We start from the raw sequence: 17,975 nt of genomic DNA on the forward strand, positions 1-17,975 counted from the left end.
AAGTTTCACATAATTATCCAATTACTTTTAGCACTTTTTATCCATTACTCTTAGTAATAACTGTATTCAAACCATTTACATGGTATATGTAGGAATCTAACAGTTAAATTCAATGCCTTTTAAAAACCTCTCCATACATTTTTAAAGCCTTATCGCCACGATATTTTTTACGTCATACTATGACTTTTAAAAAACTTTTTCGACATACTATGACTTTTTTTTCCGACATACTATACTATGACTTTTGTTTCGACAAAATATACTATGACTTCATTTTTTTTAAAACTACACCATTACTTTTCCAGTTTTGACACACAATACTATGACTTTTTTTTCGACAAACTATACTATGACTTTTTAAAAATAAATTTGACATACTATACTAAGACTTTTTTCAACATACTATACTATGGCTTCTTTTTTTTTTTTTCCAAGATACTCTACTATCACTTAATGTCCACATACTAAACTATGACTTTTTCTTTTTTTGACATACTATGACTTTTTTTTCTTTCGACATACTATACAATTCTTTTTTTCGAAATAATATACTATGACTTGTTATCCTTTTTTGACACAATACTATGACTTTAAAAAAAAAAAAAATCAACATACTATACTATGAGTTTTTTTTTATTTGTTCAACATACTATACTATGAATTTTTTCAACATACTATACTATTACCTCATTTAATTTTTTTGACAGACAATACTATGACTTTTTTAAAATAATTTTGACACAATATTATGACTTTTTTTCGACAAAACTGACTTTTTAAAAAAAGATTTCAACATACTATGAGTTTTTTTTCGACATAATATACTATGACTTTTTTACTTTTTCAACATATTACACTGACTTTTTTTTCAACATACTATACTATGACTTTTTTTTGACATACTGTACTATGACTTTTTATTTTTCCGACATACTATACTATGACTTTCTTAAAAACATTTCGACATACTATCCCATGAGGGTTTTTTTACATACTGTTTTATGACTTTTTCAATCTTTTTAACATATTATACTATAACTTCATTTGATTTTTCGACATACTTATACACTTATGGCTTTTTGATGACTTTTTTCGACACACACTATACCATTACCTTTTTTGACACACTATAGTATGACTTTTTACGACACACTTTACTATAACGTTTTTGACATTTATAATATGACGTTTTTCGACATACTATACAAAGATATATTTGGACACACTATACTATGACATTTTTTGTCATACTATACTATGATGTTTTTCGACACTGACTTTTTTCGACATCCTATGCTATGTTTTTTTTTCGGCATACTATACCCTGACGTTTTTATAACTTTTTTCGATATACTTTTTCTACATACTTATTCGCTTATGGCTTTTTGATGACTGTGCTGCCTTTGACATTAATTTTGTATTTTAAATAAGTTATAAGTTAAATAAGTTGAAAAGTGAGCTAAAAAAGGTTAAAACATTAAAAACCTGTGATTCATTTGTGTTAGTTCATATTGTGTGCTGCCATCTACTGGTCAGAGGCATGCCTGCAGTCAGGCACACTGCAATTAAGCACATGCTTCAGTAGAGCACAGACAGTGTTTGATACATGCTGCTGCTGAAAGTGTTTCTACACGCTTGTGCCTCGGGGAACATTTGTCTGCAAGTAATATATGTAAATAATTAGCAAGCCATTCTTGTATAGGAATATTATGTTAGTATGTTTTTTATAGTTTTGGTAAAACATGTGCTCTGCTACCTAGTAGTTAGGCTACAGCGGGTAGCTAGTTCTGCTCAGTATTGACTGGTGAAATAGCTGTGGTTTTTTGAGCTGTGTTCTTTCATACATTACAGTGCTGCTTTATATTTGGTAGAAATTCTGTATTGTTATCATAATTATGAGAGTAATTCCTACTTTCTAGCCTATGTGGATGTGTTAATGTTTGTGTACTAAGTTACCTGACTTATGTCCTTAATTTTGTAATGTTTCAGTTTTACAGCCAAAAGTAAATCCAGAAGAGGATACCATCCAGTAAAACACAAAAAAAGCCTTGTTTGTTTATTGGAGGACTTTGAATGTTAACTGACTGTCTAGCTCTGCTAGAGAGAATGCATTGCAAGGGCAGTACAATGACGTTTTTCGACATACTATACTATGGCTTTTTTTTCGACATACTATGACTGTTTTCGACATCTTATAGTATGGCTTCTTTGTGACCTTTTCTGACATACTATACTATGACCTTTTTCAACATCAGCATCGTATAGTATGCAGTTAAAATGTCAAACAATGTCATTGTATAGTAAGTCATAAAAATGTCATGAAAAAAAAAACATAGTATGCCTTAATAATGTCATAAAAAAAAAAATCATTAAAGGGACTGTTTGTAACTTCTTACACGTATAAATCAAGCCGGGTCGGTGTCCCATGTGCTCGCGTGTGGCTACGCTGTTCAGACGAGACTCCAACATAAACTACACGGAAGCACCAAAACCGCAAAGTTATATCTAGTGAAGCCCGTCTGTTAAACAGTGTTGGCCACGGTCGGAGGACGCGGGGGAGACCGTAGCTTTGGTCTCCAGGGCCGGAGTCTCTGCTGTACTCTGCTCCTCTGCCTGCCTTCACTCAGCTCGCTCCACCTCACGTGCATGCGCGCACACTACACACTGCAGAAGACTTCGTAGCTCTGAGAATATCTAGTGAATGTACAGTGGATGTTTGTGCAGAAATAAATGCTGCAGCTCCTCCAGACCAACAGAGGTTTTCCGTGTCTTGTGAAGTGACGGGGCTCCGCAGCAAGAAACGTTATCGTCTCCGACCAAAACTCCGGTGTCTCCCCTGTTTCGCGGTCGGGAGGCTGAAGCAGGAAAAGCCAACACTGGGATCAGCAGTGATTCATGGAGAGACCTTCGTCTGGTCAGCTAACATTACTGCCAAGCAGGTGAAATATAGAGTGATATTGTGCTTTTAGCTGACGTGTGTCGCCTCACTGTGTTGATCGATGCTTGTTCATGTCTATGTAGAGTTAGCACAAGCGCGATCCCGACGCTGACTTTCGTTGACTTAACAGCCACAGGTGTCGCTGTTAACAAGCATTTCTGATTCTTACAAACAGTCCCTTTAAAGCCATAGTATTTTATGCCTCACCTAGACACACAAAGACGGGACTGAGCCATGGTTCAAACTCCTTGTCTTCTAACCATTTGTCCAAAAACTTGCATTTCCTCATAAGCTAGGTAGTGAAGAGAACATTATCAAGCAGCAGTCAGTCGGTGGTGAAGTCGAATCTAGCAAGATTGCATAAATAAACTACACAGATTCCCACTACGCACCTACACAATGATTAAATTCACGCAAACTTACAACCTCTTTTTGGACAAATATACCAAATTATCGAAAACAACAAGAAGTCAAAACTTGTTAATACATTTTAAGGGCCTTCATTTTTTTAAGACCACGCGGACACTGTTTTATTTATTACTTTTAGCCATCTATTTTAACTATCTATCCATTCCTTAAGATAACTATTTTAACTCTTTATCCATTACTTTTAGCTGTTCAGGCTTTCCTGCTCTCTTGCAATTCATGCAATATAAATCTCAACGTGGTATTCAGGTGTTAAAATAGATTCAAGAGATATAGAGATATCTATATCTATATATATATATAGATATAGATATATCTATATATATATGCAGTTGTCATTTTCACGCACAGCATCCACGATGTGTTTGCGCCTATGTGAGCGTCCATGGGCATGTTGGTCTTAAAGTGAGGTGTGGGGGGGCGAATTATTGGCGCATTATTATCTTGAGGGAATTATTCAGATAGTAAAATGTGCCTCCATAGGCAGGTTCACAACACGCGTACACTCCGCTTGTTACACTCATAGGGACGTGCAGCAGTGCTCCTCCTCAGTTATATACAGTGACGGCGCGAGAACAATGTTTGCATTTACTCTATGTTGAGGAAAACACAAAATTCAGCTGGCAGGTGACAATTCAAAGTCTAATGAATATAATGAAGAACGCCTCTCAGGCATTCTGTATTGTTCAAACTGCAGCGCACTCTCAGTGCTCCTCTGGTCACTGGCATGACTACTGTGACTACAGAGATTATAGTGCACACACGCCTCTGTGGCATCTTCACTCCACATCCCTCTGTGTGTGCGAGTGTAGACGTAGGTTACTTCAAAGTTTGCAGACCCTCTCCTCCTAAACAATGGCATTATGAGGCTGATGGACTCACGCATTACGCACCGCCTCTCCGGCAGTGCCCGGCTGCAAGCCCATGCGTAATGCATCTCTGGAGGATTCCACTCAGCTGGTCCAAATCCCCCATGGGTTGCATTGTAAAGTAATACAGTTTTCATTATTTATCAATACATGTTTATCATATTTAGCCTAAGCTTATCGTCATAAAATTAATTTTGCCCTCCCGTGCTGCCTGCAGTTAAAATTGCTCCTATGCAGTCAATTGGAGTTGTTGATGGCACAGAGGACTGGGTGGAGGCACAGGACCAACCGGCCAAGGACCACATAAAGTACATCTGTCGCACACTTTCATTTCGTGCACAAGCAGATCCATTTACTCAGTGGAAAACAGCTTGTTTCTCCAATTTGCTGAATCCGCCTGCCCAGTGCAGGCGCACCAGGCTTTGGTGGCAAAGGGAGATGACCCTCCTCCCTTGCGCCCTACTTTGCACCCAGATTATGCGCTGTTTAACTAGCAAAAGTGGAGTTGGACCATGCGCTATAGATGGTTTAAATATGGCCCTCAGTCCTTCCACATGCAAAATGGCAACAGAAGTACCCGGGTGCTACACATGAACGCTGGTTCACTGGTCCTAATTCAACCTGAACATTACACTTTTACAGCGCTATAGCCCTGCCCATCATCTGGACAACGACAATGCTGCAGATTCCTCTTAACAGTTTATTGGCTTCTGCCACAAACCTTCACAGTCTCAAGCTGTTTATAGAGTTTATGTGTCATCTGGGCGACTTGCAAACAGCTGGAGTCACTCCAGGCTCTGTGGTGACCTCTGATGGCACGCTGCCAGAGCCGCAGCTGGCCTGTGTTTTATCCCAGATGTGAAAGGAGCTAAGAATCAGTACATCAGGCCTGCCACTGCTCCCTGAAAAGCACAGTGAAAGTGAGACTTCTTATCAAATACAACTACTTGCAGCATTTAGTGTAAATTGTTTTGATGTTGGGTTTTATATTCACCTAATCCCTTTGGGATTTAACAGGTTATCGTGGTGGTGCAATGTATTCCTTTGGTTTCCATTTTTATCTTCTCCATTTCACCATAAAGCTTCTGAGTACGCTGTGAATGTTTTATTGTATAATCTATTTTCTACCTATATTACTTCAACCCCGTCAGCCAAATTCCACCCTGCAGTTTCTCTCTACAAAGATCACACGCTCTTGTTTTCCAGTGCTCTGGATTTTTCAGCTCACTTAGTTTTGCCACCCACAGGGATAATTTAAGCTTAATTTTAACTGTAATTTAAGAATCCATTCATTTCTTTGCACTAAACAACAGCATCAACTTTGTCATTATGTTTAAAGCTGAAGTAGGCGAGATTGGAGCAAATATGATTAAAAGAAAGTCGCTATATCCTGACAGTAGTGCATGAAACAGGTAACCTGTAAAAAGAATCATGTGCCTCAGTGTCCTCTGGTGTCCTCTGGTGTTCCTAACGGCATCTGCAAGATTTCACACCCGGAAGAAAACAAGCAGTAAGAGCTGATCTGAGGTCTGCTGTCCAGCTGCCGTCTATGAGAGCCGGCTGTCAATCATTCGCGAACTCCGACCAAACGGTCAAACTAGGCAGCACTGATAAAATATGAATCAATATTATGTTACGTTAATGCATATTTCTCACCTCAAATGTTTTCAGACTCATCTTGTAGTGCACGGTTTAGCTGTAAAATTAGAAAGTTTGTGACGCGGCCGCCATTGTGAAATCTGGTGAAGGAACGCCAAGTTCTGGTCAAATGACCAGCCAATAGGAACGCTCTCTCAATGAAATGACATGTGATTGGTCAAAGTCTCCCGTCACGGGCTAGATTTTTTAAAGCCTGAAAACAGCCATGAGGAGGTGCAGAAGTCTAGTTATCTCTCAGAACACTTGAATTACAATATGCTGAAAGGTTATTATGGGATTGTTGCCCAATGATGCCAAAAATATACTGCCTACTGCCACTTTAAATGCTATTAGAATACAGTTCATCTGGCAGGTATTTCACACTTTGTTTATGCAGCAGCACAACATAAGGAAGTGGTTTCCAGCCTGTGGGTATGGGACCCCCCCCAAGGGGTCACAAGGTTCGTTTGAGGGGTTGCATGATGATTAAAAAGAATAATTAATCAGATTTCTGCTACATAAAATGATGTATACTTTTTATGTATACTAAAATTATTCAAGTTAAACAACCTGACAAGGGGGGGGGGGGGGGGGGGGGGAATCCCTCTTGCCCAACTTGTGGCCATGCATGATTCACTTCAACCATCTTCAAAGTTACAGCTACATGCATCATCAGCAAGTTCAGCTGCCAATGAGAGCTCTTCTTAAGAAATGACAGCATATACTGTAAGCAAAGTTTTGACAACGCAAGGACTCAGAGGGTGTTACAGTCATGATAAGGGAGCCAGCAAATGGAAAAGAAAACATAAATTAGTACATCAAACTAGAATTTCAGAAGAGATGACCTTGTTTATTATCATATAAAAAAAATAGCTTTTTTTTAATCTATTATCTATTTGGTTGTTACTGGCAACCTATCTAGTCATCCATTTATTGGTTTAATTGAAATACTTATTGGCATACAGATTTATTCATCTGTAAATTCTTAATGATATAATTTGTATGATTACTTTTTATTGTCCAATTAAATCCCTATTCATAATTTGTTTTATTGTTCATTGTCAATTAATTAATTGCTTTATGACCATGTGCAAGATTTTACAGGTGCGTTATAACTTGAGAGCTTTACAGCAGATCCAGTGTGATATGTTGCTGACCACTGAACTCAGAGTGTCTTGCTCAAGGGCATTTACAGAGTCAACAGCAGTTGTAAAAGGTGTGGGAAAAGCTTTGTTATTTCTAGTTGATCCAACCGTCTGGACTGAACCATTTCTTTCCAACCTTCTCCAGCGTTCATTTCCTTACTTCGTTTAGCTTTGAAGCAAATACGTAATTTTGACTCCACAAACTACAATCATCTCTGTAACCCCTCTACCTCTGATCTCCACCCCGCCTTCAGTGCAAGGCCACGCTCAGTGGAGGAGCAGATTGAGTGGGAGCCAGTGTTAATGTAATCTCCTCTGTTTAATTAGAGTGAGCGTGGTGGGCAGCTAAACCAAACCACATTACCCACCATCTGGTGGGGAGCAGCTCTGCTCTTATAGCCACCCTCACTATCATTAGCCTCTACAAGACAAGACACAAACACATACATGACAGCTATTTATTCATCCTGCCACTTTCAATACAGACACAACTGCATACCATTTAGCCGCTATGATGAGACCATGCGCTGTCATGCTTAGGTCTGTCATAAATATATTGTTGTGCAATTACAATATGTTGCACACTTAAACCACTATATTAAAGTAGGTGTCAAAGATTTTTTTTAAAAAGCCACAAACTGTCCAGCATAGGTTCTCTATAAATGGCTGTTTTTCTCGGACATTTTTGCTCCACATTTTCATCAACTGTGACCTCCAACAGTGACCTTCGACATATTGAAGAAGGAAAAAGTCTATTTGAGCAAGTAATCGTCATACATTTGATGAACATGGTTTTGGTGAATATTTACACAATAATAAATCCAGCTTTTACTTTGACTTCACTGCATGGTTATCCTCAGCTGATCTTAAATGTAAGTCTTTACACCTACCACAAGAGAGCAGTATGCTACCACAGCTAACATCCGGCCCAGACTGCAGGCAGGGCTCAAGCACAGAGGATTTACTGCTCCAGAGAAGGCAGAGCTCACTGGCAGCCAGCAGAGCAATACAATTATTGAAGCACAGAGTAGTCTGGCGTGGATACTAAGCAAGCAGGAACAACAAATTGCTAATTCTGGCATACTTTTAATTGTGCTAATTTGCCAAAAATGTTAACAAATATTGGCAAAAAACAAGAATTTGTATCCCCAAAGCATCATGTGGAGCACACCCCTGAGCTAAAGCTTCAGACAGGTTCAACCAGAGAGTTTTATACAATCTGGCAGTTCGGTTGCAAATTAATATTCTGCAATTTCAATCCAAATCTTTGAGTAAAAGGATAAGCAATGTGTTTTGTGTGAAAATAAAGACCTATTTACCTATTCAATTAGGGGGATCTATTGGCAGAAATGGAATGCAATATTAATAAGTATGTTTTCTTTATAATCACCTGAAAATAAGAATGGTGTTTTGTTACCTTAGAATGAGCGGTTTATATCTACATTGGGAGCGGGTCCCCTCTCCACAGAGTCCGCCATGTTGCACCGCCATGTCTCAACAGTAGCCCAGAAGGGACAAACCAAACTCTGTTAGCTGTTCCTGCTTGGGCCAGAGTCGATAACTTTACTCACTCCCCGCTCTCTGTCTTGCTTCACCACTTACTTCCCACGTACACACATACTCTCACGCTGGCTCTGCTCCAAATGGCCTACGCTACTCTTACAACAACTGGTTCTAGAGAGGGATATTCGTGTTTTCGCATCGGTCACCGTAGCTCTCCAACATTCTTGGCGCACAGGAGAGGCTTCAGTTGGTTGCAATCTCCTCCCCTCACCACTGGATACCGCCAGATCCTGCACAGTGGTACTTTATAAGGTTTAGTTTAGTGCTGTACTACCTTAGACAACAAAATTGTATTTGGATCGTGCCTAATATGCTCCACTCTGCCCAGCAACTGTGGGCGCTCCAACCCTTAATGGCCGCCTCTGCTGAGAGGTCATGGGCAACAGCATCAATGGCACAACTCTCCTGACAGCCCACACATCAATGAGTCAGTTATAAATGCCTTGTTGGGCTGGACTTTGGCAAAAAGCTGTGGAAGCGAACACTGTCCAAACTTTAAAAAGAAGCTTCCCTCTCTTCTGCTCAGCTAGAACCTACTGTGGGATTTCCAAGCGGGACCGAGAGACCGCATCTGATGTTCAAGGTTTGGACACTGAGAGAGGCCCACATACTAACGGATGAGATAAGAGTGGAGCTGATCAAATCTCAGTACACCAAACAGGGAGAGTGCTTCCTCTTCTGATAGCAGAGAGAGATAGATGCAGCTCCAAACTGGGCTGCAGCCAGCCTCTCCACAGTGGACTGTGGTGCATGAATAAATGAATGAACGTAGTCCACACTGGGGCGTCTGTGACACCAAGGTGACAGACTGTTATTGTTGTCATTGGAGGGATTTACTCATGAATTTTAAATTTCTGATTAAAAGATTAACATAATGCTACTCATTACTGAAGTGGTTGTTGTTGTTTCTTATAACACCAAAAACACCAACAATCATTTTGGAGGCTGTAGTTTGTGGTGTTGTTGAATTGAACTGTATTCTACTGAGAGGTGCGTTTCCAATACTTTGTCCACCCCAAATGTGGGCGGTGTAAACTAAATTTTAGAAACATCTTAAGTATAAGTGGCTACAACCACTGATTATTATCATTATCAATTCATCTGTTGATTTTATAGATTATTAATTTATAAAATGTCAAAAAGAAACATGAACAGTTTCCCAAAAGCCCCAGGTGACATCTTCAAATTGCTGTTATTGTCCAATCAACTGCACATAGATATTTAATTGAATTAAGATATGCAAGTTAAAGTGACACAAACAGAGAACAGCAGCAAATCCTTTTATTTGAGGAGCTGGAAACAGAGAACATTTAGTGTGTTTGCTTGATAAAAGGTCTAAAAATTTCGACTCAGTTATCAAAATTGCTAGCAGTTGTTTTCTGTCAATCAACTAATTAACTAATTGATTAATCAACTAATTGTTTCTGCACTACATATAACTCAAAACGATTCAAAAGCACCACAAACCGCACAGCCTCAAAAGTTTCAAACAAAAACTGAATATTATAACCTTCATAAAAGGCAGGACTTATTACAGGACTGTTGGATTAGACTTAATTAGTTTTAGCTAGGTGTACCTAATAAACTGCCAAATGATTGTAAAATATCTATATCCTACATATCATATCCAGGATTACATATTACGCCAATTGTATTTTATACAAAGGATAAATAATTTCATGGAAAAACTGATCAGGTATATGAATATCCCTGAATAAAAATGGCTTTATTCATCGTCAAATGATTTCTAACAAAGTGAATCCAGTGAATGGCAGCTCTGTAAATCACTGTTGACTCGGCTGTCTGAGAAAACACATTGCACCAGAAGAGGGAGACATCAAATCCCTGTGAAAATTACCAAACAGCAGCTATGTTCTCCTTGCTCTTCTGTTTGCTTCTGCAGGAAAACAATTAGGCACAATGCTAATATTATCAAACATTATTAACCTCACAACCCTAGCGATATGAATTTCAGCTGCTGCTCCAATCGCATGCAATTTACACCACTGCTGCAATGCTCATTACTCTGTGTTTGATTTCCGAATAATTCCATATGACACCTGTTAGATGAGCCAAATAGATCTGAGCCATTTCTTGGATTCGGCCTTGACAGTCGGACGAGGAGGAATTTTCTTGCTGGCAGTTGTTCCTTTCACCTGGACTCTAATCCCACACCACGCATATGGGAGATACATAAACAACCTTTGTATTAAATATTATTTTACCTAAGAAAGGATCAAAATAGTGATTTTTTTTCCAATAAAAACATTTCGTCAGAGAGGTGACATGAAGACGGGCTTTGATCTCCCTCAAACACCAGATCTCAGTTATTAATTATTCCTACTATTCTTAGAGTTAATGGTTTATTTGAAGCCACCTTTTCTACTGTATTTATTTATATAAACTGTCTGACTGTGAGCTGGTGAAAAGGGTGCGGAGAGAGGAGAAAGTCTCATCTGTCAGCGGGCAGACAGAACAGACTTCATTTTGTTCTTGAGTGTTGAGAGACGATAGCTTTGGATTCCAAATGACAGGGATTGACATGATATGAGACTTTTCAACAATCTGCAATAATGACCTTTTCTCCATACCTACAAACTGTCAGGTAATAACATGTCTCAGGTGAAAATGGACAATCTTTTGGCACAGGTAAAAAGTGTTACCTAGCAACGCCCGCTGTCCTATCAATGGTCAGCTTGGAGGTATCTCTGGAGATGCTCCCCCCCTACAAAGACCTGGTTCAGCTTGCTTCAACAGGCCCCATGACCCCCCTGGACAAACAACAGCCTCATTCTCTGCACCACTGCTGACCTCATTGTCTCTTTGTGAAGGGAAAACCCAGAGTTGCATTCTGTTAAATGGCAAATGGTGCATCAACTGCGAGCGGGACGGACCTCTCTACCTCCAGTGCAGGCCTACAGATGAGCACGGACACGGCTGACTTTTCCTCAGGACTGTACGCAAGGAAAACATGGTAAGAAAGGGAGACTAAATATTCACTGCACTTTGCTCCATCTGTTTAATGTATGCTATCCTGACAACACCTCTCACACATTGTCACCTGCACCGTCACAATTTCCAGTAACACCTGCTGTTACACATGTAGTGTTCACTGCGAACTCGTATCACACTTGTTTCTGTCACATTTACTTGTTTTTTTTATATATAACTCACATGCATCTTACGACCTATGCTGCACAGCTGCACTGATTTTCGAAAGTGCTCTTGCACTATATGCAACTCATGCTTATCCCAAATCCAAAATGACATGTTTAGCGACACTCAAGTGCTACAGTAATATGAGAGCAGATGGTGTGCCATTTATTTAGATGGATTTTGTACTGTAATTGTATAATACCAAGTCTGCATCTCACATCTATGGAGAGCTTTATTATAATTACTGTAATACTCTCAATATGTTGCTAAGAGAAACAGCTGCTCCTTGGAGAGTAAGCCCAATAAAAACACGCACACGCTCCAGAGTGATAAAACTTTTTCTGAGAAAAGGAGTAGCAAATGTGCTTTAACCTCAAATTCAAAATTTGTTGAACAAGACGCAAAACAGACCTCAACTTGCTCATTATACTTTGCACACTGAGGGGACGCACCTGTGCACACCTACAGATCTGACTTTATACACCTGGACTGGTCAGTGATGGTTAATATCCAGGATTACAGTGCTCCTAATTAAATCTGACAGAGCCTGACAGGTGCACTGTTAGGGAGCAGACGGTCAGCAGGTAGTTTTTGTCACAAGTGAGCAAACTTGCCAAAATTCAAGAACAAGCTGTAAATGATGTCTGACGTGCTGACTGTACTTCTTATAGAGTCTTGATGGTGACACATTGTCAGTGATTGAGAACCCGGCGGCTGTCAGCCATCCTTTTCATTCAGAGAAAACAGCAGGAGTCCCAAGGACCAAGGGAGTACAGAGCTGGTTAAAAGGGATTCACTCTACGACTCACGGTAAGCTCCAGTGGAGCACCGCCCGATGGGCATCAGACTACAATAGCAATCTTGCGTCACCAGTGCAAGAAAACAAACAAAACGGATGCCACCCTAAATATAAATAACAAGCCTAATTAAGACTTTGCACTGAATCAAACCATCCACAGTTAAGTGATAAGAAGTAAAGCAGTGCTTTTTTTTAATAAAAAAGTGTCACTGTATTAATTTGCTTTTCATCTCTTTAGTGTGGTGCATGTATAGGATATAGCTGCCTCTGTCGCTGCGCTGTGTGTCAGTGTACTATAAATGTAACAGTTGACATTTAATTATTCTTCTCAGCTCATATCTGGGATCAGGAGGTGTTAACTCCAGTCTTAATTGTTTCTTTAGCTCACAGGCTGGTGAGGCTGCTGGCAGCGGTGTGTGCAGTTGGACTACTGGGAGGCTTAGCTGTAGGTGTCTGGTTTCTAGGTGAGTCATTGTGTTGAGATAGAATCAGTAAATTAGCTTAACTGTAACCAGGAACTGTTGAGACGAATGTGAAAAAATGTCTTGTTAAAGCCGCTCAGGCTTCTGTACATTTTCAGGTGTCAGCAGAGCCTGTCAGATACTGGATTTTTGAGGGCAATATAATATCAGCATTTGAAAGGTTTAAGAAATTTGATATAGGGCTTCAACTAACAATTATTGTCATTACCAATTGTTTTATTCGACCAACAGTCCAAAACTCAAAGATATTTAATGTATCTTAATTCAAGGGAAAGCAGCAAATTATCCTATATTAGAAGCTTTTTGCTACAAAAACAAATTTGAGTTTTAGTGAGCTTTTTTTCTAATCTGCAATTGTATTTATCTACTAGACAGAGTTTGTCTGTTCTGGGTACTAATTCAGATAATCTGGTAACATCTAGCTAACATTTTGCTGCCGGTCTCACTGGCTAATTAAAAGACTGATTAACTGCATCTTTATCTACATATAGTCAGACTTCTGCTGAGGCCTTCCCACTCCCAAAGTCCAGTGGGACTTGGGGACACAAAGGAGACGCCTTTCTGCAACGTGACAGAAGATATTTCAATCTCTGACCCCAGGAAAGGTCTGTGTTTCCTCCTCTCTATGGTGTTTGTTTCACTGATTTACAAACAGTGCAGGATCGTGTGGTTGCACACTGTTATGCGATTTATCATACTGGGTCACCTTTGAAGTGATTTTTGAGTTGAACAGTAGCAAAAATTATCATTCAACAGCTGCTTCTTGTTGCCTTTTTGTTCACTCTTGAGAGACGCCCATTGACTGACATGAACACATCACACATAATGATCTGTTTGTATTGACTACATTAGCATAGATTGTGTTTTTCCTAATCATTTCCCACTCATAGAAGAGGCTCGTTCATTACTGTTGACTGAGAGCTTGTCTCTGGAGGGATTTTCAATCAATCAGGTTCAGTGTTTTACAGAATCAGCCCGGAGAACTCCCTCCTGGAGATACAGCTGGGAAAGCTGCCCACCTGGCTGCCAGTGTGCTACGAGAGGTGGAACTCTTCACTGGGAACGCTGGTCTGCAGGCAGCTTGGTTCTCTGAGGTCTGCACCCCTGACAGGATCACACACCACCTCAGCCCTTCACATTGATTTTGATTGGAGTGGCCACTCACTAACTTTTAGTTTAGTCTTGCTTTAAGCCTGATTTACAAAGGTTGAAGGCTTGGCTTATTTACAATTTGCTAATACCTCATTTGCGACCTTGCTTCACACGTTGTGTCTGAATTATCTCACTCACTCCCACCCATTTTGCATTATGTTCTCTTACCAGACTGACCAAGCATAAAGGAGTGAATCTAACTGATATCGGGCCAAACTATACTGATGGCTTTATACAAATTACCTCAGAACACAAGAGCAATCTGGAAAATATGTGGCAATTCAGGTAAGGCAATTTGTCTGAGGACATCATACTCGTAATGATGCAGAGAAAATTGTTTAATTATGCATCATTAGTTACACAATTTATTTTCATTTAGGGGGAACTGTATCACGGGGAAGGTTATCGCTTTGCAATGTTTTGGTGAGCAAATTAAACTTAACTTTTTGTTTGACTTTGCATCTAACACAAAGCCCTGTAGTTCCTTAATAATATTTCACAAAAAAAAGCTTCATGTCAGCAGCAGACAGAGTGAATTATGTCACTTGCTGCAGCACTTTCTGACCAATCCAACTCATTTTGATGAATGGATCTCTGTGTAGAGTGTGGGACGCGAGCGAAGCTGCCCAGGATAATCGGCGGAGTTGAGGCCTCGCTGGGCAGGTGGCCTTGGCAGGTCAGCCTCTACTACAGCAACCGTCACACCTGCGGGGGCTCCATCATCACCAGTCAATGGGTAGTCACAGCTGCCCATTGTGTGCACAAGTAAGACAGCTGACCTTACCAGCGCTAAAAGGTCCGGTGCTACAGACTCGATGGAGAATAATCAGCCATTAACAGCTGCACCAAACTGGACACAGCAATTCGCTCTTCTCAGTATCTGCCTTTTCTTTTCTTTTCTCAAATGTCAGCTACAGGCTACCTCAGGTATCCAGCTGGGTGGTCTATGCCGGTATTGTCACCCGCAGCTCAGCCAAAATGGCTCAGCACACAGGATACGCCGTGGAGAAGATCATTTACAACAAGAACTATAATCACAGGAGCCATGACAGCGATATAGCCCTGATGAAACTGCGGATCCCGCTGAATTTCTCAGGTCAGTCTGGGAGGCTCCTTACAAGCTTTGCACACAAAAGCATTAGCAAGCACTCCAAAAACACAACAAAATGTCAATAATATGGCCTCAGTTTACTGTTCTATTGTTTTATGGTGACACATTTCAGCAAACAAGCCTCCATCAGGCCACCACAAAAATGGTATAAGCGATCATTGCCAGGTGTGTAGGGTGTTCTAACTTCTGTAACCATACTGAACAATGATATACATTTTTAATCAACAGGATACAAACATATGTTGCACCATAACACAAAATTACTCTCTGCAAAAACAACATCTTGTAGAATCAATTCTTTATACAAGTTCAATGGGCATAAACAACTTCAACAAAGTTTAAAGATCCCCTCCAGACATATTTTGAGACATCAAATATTAATCTTTCTATGTTTTTTTCACCCAAAAAATCCAATTACCTTATAAAAAAACATTTTTAAATTACATCTACTCCTTGTCCCTCACTGAAAAATCAAGAATAAATGAATACGCAAATATTTTTTTTCATTTCAAACTTTTAACTACTGCAAACAAGATGTCTCAATCTTCACTGAAAAAAAATCGATTCTCATTTTCTCACTGGAGGTTTCACATTTCTGTAAATTACATATTGGACCACTATCAGCTTACGTGTCATAAAATCCTGCTTGTTCGTACAGGTTTTAAATTTAGATTTAAGGTGAGCTCAGAGAAACCTTCCCCCCTTCAGCAGATGAATGTGTCAAAGTCTGCACATTCATCATTCTGCACAACATAGAAAAGCAGCAATAAGCAAAACACATTTTTGAGTGAAGGGGGACTTAAGGGACCCAATTAACAATGACTTGTTAACCCACACATATTTCCAGTTAAAGGTAAACTTGAGGGAGTCCATTACAAGACAAAAACCCCAACAGGGGGAAAAAATGTAGTATGTCTCTCAAGCAGCGTGGAAGAAAAGCCTTAATGACAATAAAAACGTGGTTCCAACCTGTCAGAATTATTATGTAAATGTCCCCTTTAACTAGATACAATTAGGCCCATCTGCTTGCCTCAGTACGACTATGATCTTCCGGGAGGCACACAGTGCTGGATCTCTGGATGGGGATACACACAGCCTGATGGTGGTAAGACGCTATTGCACTGCACTAAAACCAATTTACATCTACAGCAAGTCTAATTCACACCTAATGACAGCGTGTGCAAAGTGTATTGACAGAGCAGCACTAAAAAAGTGTGTCTTCTCGCTCAGTTCACTCACCTGACACCCTGAAAGAGGCGCCAGTTCCCATAATAAGCACAAAGAAGTGTAACAGCTCCTGCATGTACAATGGAGAGATCACGCCACGGATGCTTTGTGCCGGATACACAGAAGGGAAAGTGGATGCATGTCAGGTCAGATGCATGTTTTCAACACTGCGGAGGCGTTTTAAAGATCCATCCTCTCTTATGTGATTTGTTTACCGTGAAACGCTGGCATAATGAAGTGTGTGTGTGTCTACCTCTTCAGGGAGACAGTGGAGGTCCTCTGGTTTGCCAGGATGAAAATGTGTGGAGGCTGGTGGGTGTCGTCAGCTGGGGGACAGGTTGTGCTGAGGCCAACCATCCAGGAGTTTACACCAAAGTGGCTGAATTCTTGGGTTGGATCTACGACATGATTGAGGTAAATTGTGAAAAAAGCCCCTCTAAATTTCCGAGAGCTCAAAGTGACATTCTCAAAATGCTTGTGTTGACCAGCCAGCACTCCAAAACCCAAAGATATTCAGTTTACTATCATAAAAGACAAAGAAAAGCAGCAAATCCTTTCATTTGAGATGCTGAAGCCAGGAAATGTTTTCAAATAAAAAATGACTGAAAAGATTAATCGATTATCAAAATAAAGAGAACAAGGTTGCTGACTAATTTCCTTCTGATCGACTAATTGCATTAGTTTTAAATTAGAGCACCCAACAGTGTGTAAAATATAGTTCAAATCAGCTTCACTTTGACCAACATTAAAATACTGCTTGCACAGAAAGGAATGCATCAATAATAAAGATAATTCAATAATATAACACCGACAGGGGTCATTCTGTTGCTTCATGATTACTTTTAATTTTGATGATAATTTGAATGCAGGATTTTTACATTGCTATGTTTGAGTAAAAGATTACAATATTTCTTACTCCACTACATAAATATCAGAGAGCCTAATTAATATCATGCACAGCCATTATATATATATTTATATAGATACTGTATATACATATTTTGATACATTTTGATGATAATTTGAATGCAGGATTTTTACTTAATTATATTTACATTGCTGTTTGAGTAAAAGATGACAGTATTTCTTACTCCACTGCATAAATATCAGAGCCTAATTAATTTCATACAGCCATTATATATATGTATATATATATATATACACAATTTTATCAGCAACAGGACAAAATTGGTAACTGTACATGAAAAATAAGTACAGTTTCTACACTGCTTGTTAATGACTTTTTCTCTTTGCAGGATTACTGAAGAGGCTTATGAAGACACATCATAGCAGAGGATGCTACTGATATTACTGTTAATAATAATAATAATGATACTGATATTATTACTGTTTGAGACATTTAAATCATAGTTGATATTTTTACTTTAAATGTCCGTTATATATAATGTACACATAGAGACAGACTGACTACGTTATATTTTTCATGTATTGAATATAAATGATGACTC

The 17,975-nt window shown here is 39.5% G+C and overlaps 1 protein-coding gene and 1 long non-coding RNA gene across 4 annotated transcripts in view; one reads left to right on the top strand and one right to left on the bottom strand.

The window, feature by feature from the left end:
* LOC141771761 (uncharacterized) overlaps nt 1-16,899 on the bottom strand; it is a 35,656-nt gene extending 18,757 nt beyond the window's left edge. Inside the window, exon 1 of the long non-coding RNA XR_012594768.1 lies at nt 16,760-16,899. This is a non-coding gene — a long non-coding RNA (uncharacterized LOC141771761). The remainder of the gene's footprint in view (nt 1-16,759) is intronic.
* Nucleotides 11,412-17,927, top strand: tmprss5 (transmembrane serine protease 5). Of its 3 annotated transcripts, none has more exons than XM_074642378.1 (14): nt 11,412-11,553; nt 12,407-12,545; nt 12,918-12,998; nt 13,508-13,621; nt 13,975-14,110; nt 14,340-14,453; nt 14,548-14,591; nt 14,771-14,933; nt 15,080-15,264; nt 16,286-16,384; nt 16,510-16,652; nt 16,768-16,920; nt 17,763-17,809; nt 17,840-17,927. In XM_074642378.1, the coding sequence occupies exons 1-13, from the start codon at nt 11,551-11,553 to the stop codon at nt 17,769-17,771; spliced, it is 1,383 nt and encodes a 460-aa protein (XP_074498479.1). In that variant the 5' UTR covers nt 11,412-11,550; the 3' UTR covers nt 17,772-17,809; nt 17,840-17,927. The 3 variants fall into 3 exon arrangements, with proteins under 3 accessions (XP_074498479.1, XP_074498480.1, XP_074498481.1); XM_074642379.1 differs by having other exon boundaries at nt 15,086-15,264; XM_074642380.1 differs by lacking the exon at nt 16,286-16,384.
* Nucleotides 17,928-17,975: the final 48 nt, after the last annotated feature.

Source organism: Sebastes fasciatus, chromosome 7 (genome assembly GCF_043250625.1).
Source record: "Sebastes fasciatus isolate fSebFas1 chromosome 7, fSebFas1.pri, whole genome shotgun sequence".
Classification (NCBI taxonomy): domain Eukaryota; kingdom Metazoa; phylum Chordata; class Actinopteri; order Perciformes; family Sebastidae; genus Sebastes; species Sebastes fasciatus.

What these genes read in the sequence shown, in the direction of transcription:
- tmprss5 (XM_074642378.1), top strand. An exon ending in GATCCCGCTGAATTTCTCAG is followed by an intron (nt 15,265 to 16,285) that starts GTCAGTCTGGGA and finishes CCCTTTAACTAG; the next exon opens with ATACAATTAGGCCCATCTGC. An exon ending in ATACACACAGCCTGATGGTG is followed by an intron (nt 16,385 to 16,509) that starts GTAAGACGCTAT and finishes CTTCTCGCTCAG; the next exon opens with TTCACTCACCTGACACCCTG.